Here is a 12,897-nt window from a genome sequence, read left to right as displayed (position 1 = left end):
CCAAAGAGTTGTTTAAACAAGAAAATACTAATTCTAAAAACTTGAATATCTCTTTTTCTACTGTCTTACTAATCAAAGTGTCACCCTAAGGTGAAATGACTCAGCTCTAACTTTTCTGTGGCCATGATAGTAGTCAATAGCTTAGCTACTAATCATTCCTGAAAAACAGGAAGCATTTATTTTGCTAAGAATATTCTGCAAGGTCAGGATGGCTGAGTGATCTAAGGTGCCGAGTGGTCTAGCAGCGGTCGCCAACTGATGGTCCGCTGTGAGGTCCGAAAGGTTCGCGACCGCTGGTCTAAGGAGTATTTTGCTAAGACTGCTCTCACGGACACTTTACTATCAAACTAATAATCTCGTATTACATGTTAATTATTTATATGGACTGGTCCTTGAATGGTGGCGTTTCTGGTAGCTAAAGTCCTTGCCATATTCCATGTTTTAACAAGTCCAAAGCTGCTTTGTGAGGATCATTTTTAATTTTAATCTCTTTGGTAAGAAGTATTAAAAGGAATTTGCTGGTTTGGTTCAGTGGATAGAGTGTTGGACCTTCGGACTGAATGGTTCCGGGTTCAATTCCAGTCAAGGGCATATGCACGGGTTGCGGGCTCAATCCCCAGTAGAGGGTGTGCAGGAGGCAGCCATCAATGATTCTTTCTTATCATTGATGTTTCTATCTCTCCCTCTCCCTTCCTCTCTGAAATCAATAAAAATACATTAAAAATAAAGGAACTTGCTATTTTTAGCTTTTATAAAATCAAGCCCTCCTTTCCTATGCCTAGTAGACAGATTCTACCCCACTTCCACCAAAGATTTTAGGTTTTCATTATCAAATGTCTCTAAAGCTACACCAAGCAGTTTGATGTATCTGATGTGGTCACTAGTATAGAGAAGTCAACAGTATTCTATCAAAAAAAATACCTTCTCTATTTTTTTCTTCTGTATTTTTTTATATGAAATGTTGGCTTTACAAGCTAGTCATTTCTTGGCTCAGAAGTAGCTATTGTGCACAGCAATGTATTTAGTGGCAATCATACAGGCCGAGTCTTTTAGAAATTAGGAAAATGGTCACCAAAATGTACACATTAATGATAATTTATCTGGCTCTTGAAAACTTTACTGTGATATGTGAGGCTTTTATGATGACCTGAGTCCTCGTAAGTATTGGTGAAATTTGCCACAACTACAGTGTTTAACATACAAAGGTACATACATTAAAAAGAGTTACCAAGCTCATTGAAATCTTATGTGATTTGAGAAAAAAAAACAAAAAAAAACCACCTTACATTTTAAGTCTGTTTTTAAAAAACACCATGAAAAAACCATGACCACATTTGGATAGAGTGCGTGTATCGACCAGGCTCACGATGGACTTTGCAGCATTCCACAGATCAACAGGACAACGAGGAATGACCTTTTCACAGAGTCCAGGGCACAGCTGGGTTGGCTGGCCTGTTACACTAATGTTTATGTATAACAGCATTTGATTATCATGTGACCCTGGAAGCATGTTCATAATTATAAGTAACAAAGAGTGTTTTGACTACTTTATATTTTCTATACCTCAACTGGAGACAAAAGGCCCCCCCCCAAACACTGATATAATTGTTCTTCTATGTTAATATTAGTAGTACATATCCATATCCTCTGTGGAAACATTAAGAGAAACAGTGAAATATAAAGGAAAAAAAATTACCTGTAACTCCCAATCTAGAGATAACCAATCTGAACACATGGATATAGTATAATCCATTAAAAATGTGCTATAACCAATATGAACATATGGATATAATATCCATTTTTAAAAATATGCTAAGGCAATAACTAAAGAGCATATGAAAGAACTATGTGCATTGTGAGGACTATGGTATAAGAGATGTTTTATAGCATTCTTTATATGTGAAAAGTCATGTGGAAATAAAATGAATGCAACTAAAAATTCAATGTCCTTTCCTGACATCCTGAGGTGAAAATCACAGAACTATGACTAGGAAAATATCATCGTGGAGTCACTGTCATAAAGGAATTGTCTCCAAATTCCTGGTTTTCTCAACAAAAACTGCAACAGAGATCCTGCGGGGTGACAGACAAAGGCCTGCTGTGTCCCCTCCGTCCTGCGGAAGCAAGTGGGCATCACCATGCCGGCCTTGCCCGTCTTGTTTCTATGGCATGCCCTTCCCCAGAGACTCACAGATCAGACCCTAGCAAAGGGGCTGCTCCAGGCTGAAGAAAACACTGCCACGCCTGAGCAGCAGCATCTTATCAAAGCTTAGTTATCGAATAAAGTTAACTTTCTCTGGGTAATTATTATATTTCACACCTTAAAGATACTAGATTTTAAGATGCGATAGCCCTCAATTAGCAGTTTTATTAAATTGAAAATACCTTAAAAGTATTAGTACTTGACATTTAATCTAATGTTGAAAATGGCAAATATGTTGCTAAATTAGATGATCTAAGTTATCTATGTAGCCTCTTTAACATTTTCCTTAGGCAGTTATTAGTTGACTAGAGAGCAGGGGATGAGAAGACAAAAGAAACAGATTTAAAATAAAATCCATGTTGAGAAACATGAAGAGAGATGGGTTCTATGGGCTGAAAGATCTAAAGCCTAAACTTAATATCATTCTGTGCATTCAGTAATCAACAAATTTCCCAAGACAGACAAATGATGCAATAAACTTCAGACCAGGGCCAAGGCGAGGCCACAGTCAAGCAGTTATAAATTTGAGAGGCCTCCTTACTTGTCTAGCAGCGAAGTTTTGGGGGTTGAGCCCTGTGCCGATTGCTCCAAGGCTGACGTTGGGTAGTGTGGAACCAGAGGGAGACAGCTTGTAGCTGGGAGAAGGGGAGAAGGGAGAGCAGGGAGCCTCATCCCCAAGGCACCCATCTTGATTGGAGAAAGGCAAAGTCAGCTGAAAAGTAGTAGTTAGCCAATCACCAGGGTTGGTTAGTGAAGCAACAGAATGCAAGAAGGGAAAAGAGAGAAAACACTAGGAATAAACAATGTTAGAGTGTATTAGCAATAAACAAGGACAGAATTTGGATCTGATAATATAATCATCACACTTTGCCCAACAGACACCATCTGTCATCTTCTTGGATATAAATTTTTCTTATCCTCTAAGTTAGTAACACATTCTGTCCATTGCACTAAGACAGAAATTGCCAGACACTTTATTTTTATGCTTCTAATATTGATTAGTCTTAGCAGCAGAAATAGAAGCCAGAGTAAATCTTCTTGTGAATATTGTGGTGTCTGGGCCAGCATCAATGATGTAAAAAATGTGCCAAATCTAAAAATGTTGGTTTTAACTGCTTTCTGAAGACCATGAACACTGCAAGCTGGTATTCTGAATTCAGGAATAAGCTCCTCCATTAGAAATGTTAAAAATCAAAGCAAATAGGTATTCATGATTTGTTTAAATCAGGTAGTTAAGAATTTGAAATTACACCACTGTAACTAAATAGATCACTAAAGAAATGAAAAAAGATCAGCAAAGAACACTTAGAAATAGCAAAGGAGAAAGTTTTGGGTCATCGTCACAGCTAGAAGGCAAGGCTTTCGGAGATACAGGCTATTTGCATAAGATATTGAAATTTAATTTTCAACTGCACAAAAAGTAGCAGAAAAAATAATTCAGGAATGTCTCTAAAATTTCTTCTACATGTTTTCATTTCCCCCATTATGTATAATTAGACAATTTCTCTTCTCCAAACTTCATAAACTTTTTAAAACTTAGACCTTCTTCACAATGCTCATATCGATACTTAAAGACTGATGGTTCTAGCTCCTGCATAATCACCAGTTGACATCAACTGTTTTCATGTCACCATTTAAATCAGATGATGTTTATGTTTTATTCATTAATTTAGTTCAGTAATTCTATGCTTCCCCCTGGAATTATCAAAGGACAAATAGAAACCAAAGTGGTTCTCATAAATTATCTTAAATAAAGGATTCAACTCACCTTCTCAAAATAAGGCCCACTATCTGTGGTTCCCATGTCTTTGGAATTAGGTGGACGGAACCCAGATCGATCCTTCCTCATGATATCATTAAAATCCCCGAGATTCATTGCTCGCTTGTCCACATCAAATTTTTTATCTGTAAGGCTCCCTGAAAGGTACCACAGAAAGAGTAAAAATTTCAAGAATCGATGCCTCCCTCATGACCAAGAGTGACCTGCCCCATTCTCCTCCCTGGGGTGCTGGGTGTAAGACCAAAAGAGCTCTCAATGGTTCCGGCTGCTGGTGATCCTCCCTGGAATACGTGGGTCCTTTTTGTTTAATTAAAAGAACAACAACAACACAAACAAACAAACCCAAAATGTATCAGTTGTAGTTTGTTTTCTATGGAAGACTGAAAGACAACCTTAGGGCTAAGTCAGATTTTTTTTGGTAAAAATCTACTTAAAAAAATTTATTCTGGCTATTGATATGTTTGATGAGTATGTCTTGCTCATACATTCAAATGTCCTCAGTGACAGAATTTGTTTCTTGCTGCTATTATAGCATCTGTTAGAGACAAATGATTGGGGTTGTGAAACACAGTTATCTATAACAATAAAAGCATAATATGTAATTAGACCGGACATCCTTTGGACAAAGCCGGTGGCCAGAGGGAAGCCCAGGTCCTGGGTCCTGGGTGCCTGCCAGTGGCCGGAGAGAAGTCTGGGTCCCGGGTGCCTGCTGGTGGCCAGAGAGAAGCCCGGGTCCCGGGTGCCAGAGGGAAGCTGGTGCCAGCAGCCGGGGAAAGGAAGGCCTACTCTTGCACGAATTTCGTGCATCGGGCCTCTAGTTAGGAATAAAAAGATCAAAGAGGCATAACTGTTGCTTCTAAAATTTAGAACTTGAACACAGGAGATGGTGTGCCACATTACTTGTGCCGTGTAACTTCCCAGGTGCAATGATTATTTCCACTTTTCTTTCACAGCTTTATAAATTTGCTATTGTACACTGACATGATCAGGGCCCCAGAAGCTTATTCCTAGTTACTCTCATATTTAAAATATCACAGATCAAAGACTATGTCCCTATTATCCAGGTCTGTTTTGCTTTCTTCTTGGCTTGATTCTTTTTAAGTTCCTCAGGGTGAGCAGCAGCCTCTTTCTGAAGATCCACAGACAAAGGGCTGACCCTGCATCGGCTCCACTTGTAAGGGGAGAGTCAGTCAATGATGAAACATCCCAGGGCAGAGAGGACTGGCAACCTGAGAGCTGAGTCTGGCAAGGCCACAGACATATTTTGTTTGGCCACACACAGCATTTTTAAAAACTGGAATTAGCTTCCAATATTTAAAAATCAGGATATCAATATACATCTGAATTTCTTCTGGCATCTCTTCAAAAACCAGAAGATCTGGCAAAAGTATTATTGTCTGAGTCTGAGCTCCTCCATGGCAACAACTGCTAAGAGCCGAGCAAGGCTGATTCCTTTAGGTGGTACATCCACTCTCCACAGCTAACCAGTAGCCTCCAAGTCCTGATTTCTTATACTTGGCACACACCACTCATTTACATTACTTTCTTGGCTCTTGCAGTCATTTGAATTTTTAAGCCCTACCTAGTGTCTGGCACAGTACCTTCCACAGAGTAAGTGTTCAATACGTGTCTACTGAACTGCAGCCATCCCAACTCAAACTGAGCAGGGGATCCCAACAGGATGTCGTTAAGAAAAATATTCCATTCATATTAGTGGAGTGATACACACCTACAGACAAATCCATTTTGCTGCTTGGATTATCTTCAGTTTGATTCTGAAAAGTACAGAACAAGAGGGAAAAATTAAAGGTTTGAATTAAATGTTTGAATCAGAGAAGAAATGATATTATTCATGTAAGAGTCCCATTTTACTACTGGCACTACACAAGGACAATAACACTTAGAATAAAGACAAAAATACTTTTGACTGCTGCTGGTGCCTATATTCCTAAATTCAATTTTCACATAGAATTAGCTTCAGTTAATCTATGGACAGAGCAATAGCTAAACAGCTGCTTGTAGAAATAAACCCCTGTCCTCAAGTTCAAGTCAGCTCAGGATCAAATTTCATAAGTGGCAGCCAAATGATGACAACTTCTTCTCGTGACTTGTCAAGTCATCAAATCTGGAAATGTGCAGCCAAGTCAAAGTCATTTATTTGTTTTTTGGCAACCAGGGCCAGGGTGTCCCCATAATGTTCCCAAGAGAGAAAAGAAATTAGAAATTCTACAAGAATTCCCTACATAATTAATCAAAAATAATCTCTCTAGTTATTTTGCTACTGCTGCCTTTTAAAACTGATACAGTAGTTGGGAAAACTATATCAATTTTAAGTGCCGGTCTCTTTTTCCCTACCTGCAAAAAGAAAAAAAATTACAAGGACTACAACTTAAAAACATACACATAACCTTTAAATATTGGGGTATTTCATTAAGAATAGGAGAACAGAAAACAAATCTAATCCAAACCAGGAACACTGTTTAACCAGTTTCAAAATCTGTAATTTTGTACTATATGTGGCAATGATCTTAAAATTTGTACTAAAATTAAAAGTCGGGATACATTACACATAGGAAAAAATAAAACTTACCAGCAATCCCATATTTGAAAACTGTTTGGCAATAGGATTCATCCACGAATCATTGTTTCCTCCTTTTAGTGCGCACTACAGAAATGAAATATGTAACCTCAAAATCAAATAATTTATTTTTTCAACTTCATATCTGAATTACATAAGTACAGATTGAAAGTACAGAACCACGAGTTTACCTTTTTGAACCCTAATTATTCCTCTTTAATTATGTTTATTTTCATATTTAATATATTAGTCTAAAAGAGTAATAAGGCTTAGATATATCTATGTTTTCATTGTTACTTTATTTCTGTCACACTGAATTAAAAGTAACTGGAAAATTATACAGTCAATATCAGATTTTATAATGTTTGCATGTGTGTACCTTCCCTTTTAGTATCTCCTTGTAATCCAAGCCAGTTGGTATCAGAAAAAAAATGTTTGATGCTAGTGCATAAAGCCATATTAAACTGGTCATTATTCTCTATGTGGATACAATGAAAAAGTTATCCATGTAATATGTTCATCTGTTTGCTCACGGTATTAAAGACATGGGTCCCCAATGGGAAAGAAGTCTAGCAGAAGACACCAAGACCGTCTTATTGCAAAATAAGGCAGACGGGAGTTTTTTGTTTGTTTCTTAATGGGTCAAATTAGTTTTTCCCCTGAATAAGACACTAATCACCAGCTCCACTTTTACTTCTATGGAGAAAGCAGGTGGAACTATGATACAGACTTGCTGGGGGTAGGGGTGATGTGATGGGGGTTTGTGCACTTGTACATTCTACAATTAAAAAATTGTTTGTGTTCTGATATTTGTCTTATCAATTTATTATTCTTGAAAGTAATAAGGTACTTAAGTTCAGGTACATGTTTAAAGGTAAAAAAAAACAACACCCCTCAATGGAGGGAGGGGAGAATCGGTCCTTACTGTTTAATGGGTATAGAGAGTTTGTTCTGCAAGATAAAAAGAGTTTTGTGGATAGGTGGTGATGGCAGCACAACAATGTAATGTATTTAAAGCCACTGCTGGGAGAAGGGTTCTGGGCCTTGGAATTTCCTGAATTAGATAAAAACCAGCTATGCTGATTGCCACTGGAGAAGCTATCTTTCTTTGGTTTCTATACATATTAATGAGGATTTACTCTAAGGACTTCCTTGGCTTTAGAACGCAACAGCATAAAACACTTATAGAATATGCCTTGAAAGCTTCCAAAGAATAATTATAATATGGAAACTAAAAGTAAAAACAATCTATCTTTGAAAATTCCATTTTACCCATAGCAACAGTTCTGTGGTCCGTGGTTTCAAAGTCATTGGGAAGGAACATGAGGGGTAAAGAGGAAGCAGTTATTTGTTCCCAAGAAAATATTTTTCTCTCTTACTTAGGACCTCAGGGACTCCAGCTGCCCTACTTCTTCTACTAAAAAATTCTCGGCTCTGCCTTCTAAGAATGAATAAGCAAGCTCAAGTATTCCTAAAGCAGACTACCTTCATTTGTTTCTTTCCTCCTTGTCCCCAGCTCGCTGAGTTGTGGGAGGAAGCGCTTCCCTGAGAGCCGGCAGTGTTCCAGACTCCTCCATCCTCCTCCTCTTCCCAGCTGGAATGGCGAGTTCCTGTCACTGGCCCGTCACTCTCCCCCCAGCCGTCTTGCATAGATTTGGAATCTTTAATAAAAGAAGGAATCAACTGTATGTGATAGCTATATGAAATGACACAATAATCATTCCTTGTAAATATAGCATTCCTTGTAAATACAGCATATATGTAACAAAAATCATTCATTGTTAATACATACTGTAATTTTAACTACTGTATCTATATGACAAGGCAAACACTGTTTATATTTTAGAGAGCAGAAAATGGAAACCCATAAAGGTTTAATGATACAAAGTTAATAAACCACAGAATTAAGATCTCCTGGCTTCTGGTTTAATGATGCTCCCTTATACAAAGTTTTAAAAAATTCAAGCTTGAAAAGAACCCGTCACTACTTAAAAGAAACTTCACATCTCTATTCCCCTTAATGAGCACAGTTTACTGTAGTTTTACCTCCTAAAAATACATTGTGTGACTGATAATGGACATTTCAAATATGAGGTATGATAAAGAACACCTGCCTACCTTGTTTGGGGTGAAGTTAAGAAAAGAACATGAAAGGGGAAGAAAAAAGACTTTGAATATCAATATTATGGTGAAAGAGAAATTCACAGAGAACCATAAAAATTTGTAATTTATTAATATATATACTTGAAATGTGTTAGACACTAATAAAGACCCTAGGCAAAGACAATGTGCAAGCAATGGCTTTTAAAAGACAAGTGGAGAAAACTGGAAGATAGAGAATGGGGAAGGAGGATAGGAGGGAAGGAAGGAAGGAAAGGAGGAAGGATGGAAGGGAGGGAGAGAGGGAGGGAGAGAGAGAGGGAGGGAAGAAAAGGAAGGAAGGAAGGAGGGAGGGAGGGAGGGAGGGAAATCAGCGATGAGGGCTCTAATGTTAGAGGAAGTAGAAGGTCAGTATCAATGATATACTCTACCAACATCCCCTTCTAAATAAAGATCTTTAATTTGGAGATTGGGATAAATCCTTTACTTCCCTCTAAAAATACTGTATGGAACTGAAGGATACATTTTGTGGTAATGAGTCTCTATAAGTTGATGGAAAAAGGGAAAATTCACTATCTTGCCTACAAACCTCCATCCATACCTTCACTTTACCAATGACAGAACATTTATGGAAGGGGCAGTTATTTGATTTAGATAGCTGCATATGAAGAGTCTAAAGCCAAAAAAGTGGCTCACTCCTTGAATGACTGCTGTCATCCCCTAGGACCAGGCCTGTGACAGTCATGAAGGCACCATGATGTACACAGGGCACAAGGAGGTTGGTTTCTTCTAACTGTAGCACCCCCACCCCCACATGGCCTGAGTGAACCTGATGGACCCTCCATGGGGTTCATCCAGCCTTACATGAAGGGCTTTCTGACTGGACAGTGGAGGCAGGGCTTGGGGGCTATTTTCCCTGCTACTGAAAATGCCACTGAAAATCAGGATCGTTTCTTCTGCAAGAGATATTTCATTATTATGTAAGCACTAGAGGCCCAGTGCATGAAATTCATGCATTCGAGGGAGGAGGGGTGGTGTGGGGGATGGTGTGTGTGTGTGTGTGTGTGTGTGTGTGTGTGTGTTTCCTCAGCCCGGCCTATGTCCTCTTGCAGTTCAGGACCCCTTGGGGGATGTCGGGGAGCGGTCCTAAGCTGGCAGTTGGACATCCTTAGCGCTGCTGCGGAGGTGGGAGAGGCTCCCACCACCGCTGCTGTGCTCGCCAGCTGTGAGCCCAGCTTCTGGCTGAGCAGCACTTCCCCTGTGAGAGCACATTGACCACCCGGGGGCAGCTCCTGCACTGAGAGTCTGTCCTCTGGTGGTCAGTGCGCATCATAGCGACCGGTCATTCCGCAGTTCAGTCGATTTGCATATTAGCCTTTTATATATATAGGACAGGCCTTATGCCATCCTCTGACAAGCAATAGGAATTAAAAGCCCAATATAATAACATACTGACCCCTTTATAAAAACAAAGACATCCATGCAACCCTTCTTACAGAGAAAGGAGCTGAACTTTCAACGAATGTCTTCTTATGAAAAAGATAAAAAAGAGAACTTATTTTTAGTCATATATATTTGTAGTCTAGAAACAATGATAACAGGTTAATGACCAGCATCAATTAATAGGCTGTGATGATCTAAGCTCCTTCTTCTGAGTAGTACATATTCAAATTACCCAGAGAAAGGGGAAGTATAACTATAGCTATGACTATAGATATTCCCAAAGAGTAGAAAACATTTTTTAAATCTGGAGAAAAGTGAGGGGTTTCTGATGAAAGAAAGGTGATTCTGAGGTTGGGGAAGACATAAAAATCCTGAAAGTACTGCTAAAGTACCCCCTTGTGCCAAGGGTCCCTTAATGTCTTTCAACAGCTTTTTGGATGTATTTCAAGTCTACAGAATGGTAGCTCCCATGACAATACAATCAGTTCACAATGAAAATGAAAGTCTTTATAAAGCTATTTTTATGAAGTGGAAGAGATTCCTAATTTTAAAAATGTAGTCAAATTACATATAGAATGTACCTAAAACCATAATCCTTCATGTAGCCATATACGAGTCCTAAATATCATACAGTAAACCTGACAATGGAATTTTTTATTCTCGTTCAAATTTTGAGCATTCAGGATGACCACACTTTTAAATCAAAAGACAATTCCTTAAGTCTGCAACATGGTAGAAAAGAGATGTTGGAATACTTTTTAGGAAAACTATGAACAAGTGAAAACGGGCATTTGAATTTTTCAATTGAGGAACATCCACTGGGACATTCCAAAGCATCAGTTTACAAAGTTTTGCAAATTACTGTGACTACATATTGCCAGCTGGACCAAGAATCGCTTAGATTTTCAAAGTATGACGTGCTTTGTTTAAAAAATTCAAATGAAGAAATCTTTGTCAGGTTCAAGAAACCTTAAATGTTTCTATGTGGGTGGATGTTGTATGAGAGAAAAAGGGAAAATAGGAACAGAAGAATGAAGTTACTGGGCAGCAGAGACTATATCCCACATTAAAAGCCAAGAAACTTTTTAAATTATACTAAAAAAAGAGTAGAAATGCAAAATAGATGTGGAAAGCAGTATTTCAGTTACTGGGCAAGAAAAAAAGAAAGAAAGAAAGAAACAAGGAAAAGAAAAGGCACCACATCACCATTTCAATTCTGTCCAGATACTAAACCTAATGCAAAATCAACAAAATTAACTTGTTACTTTTAGTTCACTGTGTGCATTTTAACACATGCCAATTCAAGTCACCACCATTTGCTGCTAACCATTTAAAGATTCAAGGTTCTGAATCTCACTGCAACAACTGTTTAAACACTAAACAGCCCTCCCCAAAATGTCTGACCCCCCAAATTAACAGAGGATCCCTAAAAAATAACACTGTATCCTTACTAGGTTTCATGGCATTTGGAGCGTTGGAAGGTGCATTCCCCCAGCCTGTGGTCGATGCTCCTGTGTCATCCATTTCGCCCCACACAGGACTGCTTTCATTTGGCTCACCCCAAGCTGAAGTACCATTATCTGGAGCAGGTGGTGTGCTTTTGCTCCAGACTGTAAAGACAGGAAATGTGGCTCTAAGAATGATGTGTTAAACAGCATCTATCCAGTGGGTTGGTGGGGAACAGGCACTCTGAGAAATACAAGTGGGTTCCGCGTTCATGGAGGGCATTTGGCATTATCACTTTTGGCCCAATAATTCCACTGTTGGAAAATTATACCATAGTTAAACTTATGAAAGTAGATGAAATTACATGTACAACAATGCCCACTGCATCACTGTCGGAAACCATTTGGAAGCAGCCCAAATATCTATCAAAAAGGCACTGGTTACACCAACCGTGGGCCGCCCATAAAATGAATACTATATACAGACCAATTAGAAGACAAAAATGTATGTGGTAATATGGAAAGTTTTTAAGTATAATGATAAAAGCAAGGTGAAGAACAGTGTACATAATGCAATACCTTCTGTGTATAATTTTTAAAGGATTAGACATATTTTGCTATAGGTATGAACAAAATGTTTGAATGAGACACAATATTCTAAGAGGTTACCTGTGGGAAGAGACCCTAGAGCAGTGGTTCTCAACCTTCCTAATGCCGGGACCCTTTAACACAGTTCCTCATGTTGTGGTGACCCCCAACCATAAAATTATTTTCATTGCTACGTCATAACTGTAATTTTGCTACTGTTATGAATCGTAATGTAAATACCTGATATGCAGGATGTATTTTCATTGTTACAAATTGAACATAATTAAAGCATAGTGATTAATCACAAAAACAATATATAATTATATATGTGTTTTCCGATGGTCTTAGTCAACCCCTGTGAAAGGGTCGTTCAACCCCCAAAGGGGTCGCGACCCACAGGTTGAGAATCGCTGCCCTAGAGACTAAGATTCTTTTATTACCCTTTGCTTTTCTGTAGTTTGAAGGTTTTTACTATAGTCATTCCTTGGTATCTGAGGAGGATGGTTCCAGAACCAAAATCCTTCATGTAGAATGGAATAATATTTGCATGTAACCTACACACATTCTCCATCATTCTTTAAATCATCTCTGGATTTGTTTTAATACCTAATACAATGTAAATACTATGTAAATAGTTATATTGTACTGTTTAGGTGATAATGACAAGAAAAGAAGTTTGTACGTGTTCAGTACAGATGCAACCATTGTAGGCCTACATAGTATACAACAACGTAATGCTAGATCCGCGCCCCCCCCGCCC

General features: G+C 38.5%; 1 protein-coding gene across 4 annotated transcripts in view; it reads right to left on the bottom strand.

Moving 5' to 3' along the window:
* TNRC6B (trinucleotide repeat containing adaptor 6B) overlaps window positions 1-12,897 on the bottom strand; it is a 229,884-nt gene that overhangs the window by 44,815 nt on the left and 172,172 nt on the right. For 3 of the 4 annotated variants that reach the window (XM_070411172.1, XM_070411170.1, XM_070411171.1), the window contains 6 exons: window positions 11,556-11,714; window positions 8,047-8,222; window positions 6,574-6,648; window positions 5,713-5,758; window positions 3,972-4,120; window positions 2,745-2,915 (listed from right to left, as the gene is read on the bottom strand). In XM_070411172.1, the coding sequence (XP_070267273.1) occupies window positions 2,745-2,915; window positions 3,972-4,120; window positions 5,713-5,758; window positions 6,574-6,648; window positions 8,047-8,222; window positions 11,556-11,714 (776 nt within the window). The remainder of the gene's footprint in view (window positions 1-2,744; window positions 2,916-3,971; window positions 4,121-5,712; window positions 5,759-6,573; window positions 6,649-8,046; window positions 8,223-11,555; window positions 11,715-12,897) is intronic. The other variant, XM_070411174.1, reaches the window with a different exon arrangement.

Source organism: Myotis yumanensis, unplaced genomic scaffold, assembly GCF_028538775.1.
Source record: "Myotis yumanensis isolate MYYU_CA2020_CCGP unplaced genomic scaffold, mMyoYum1.0.hap1 SCAF_3, whole genome shotgun sequence".
In the NCBI taxonomy this organism is placed as follows: Eukaryota; Metazoa; Chordata; class Mammalia; order Chiroptera; family Vespertilionidae; genus Myotis; species Myotis yumanensis.
This window is presented reverse-complemented; position numbering and strand designations above follow the sequence as displayed.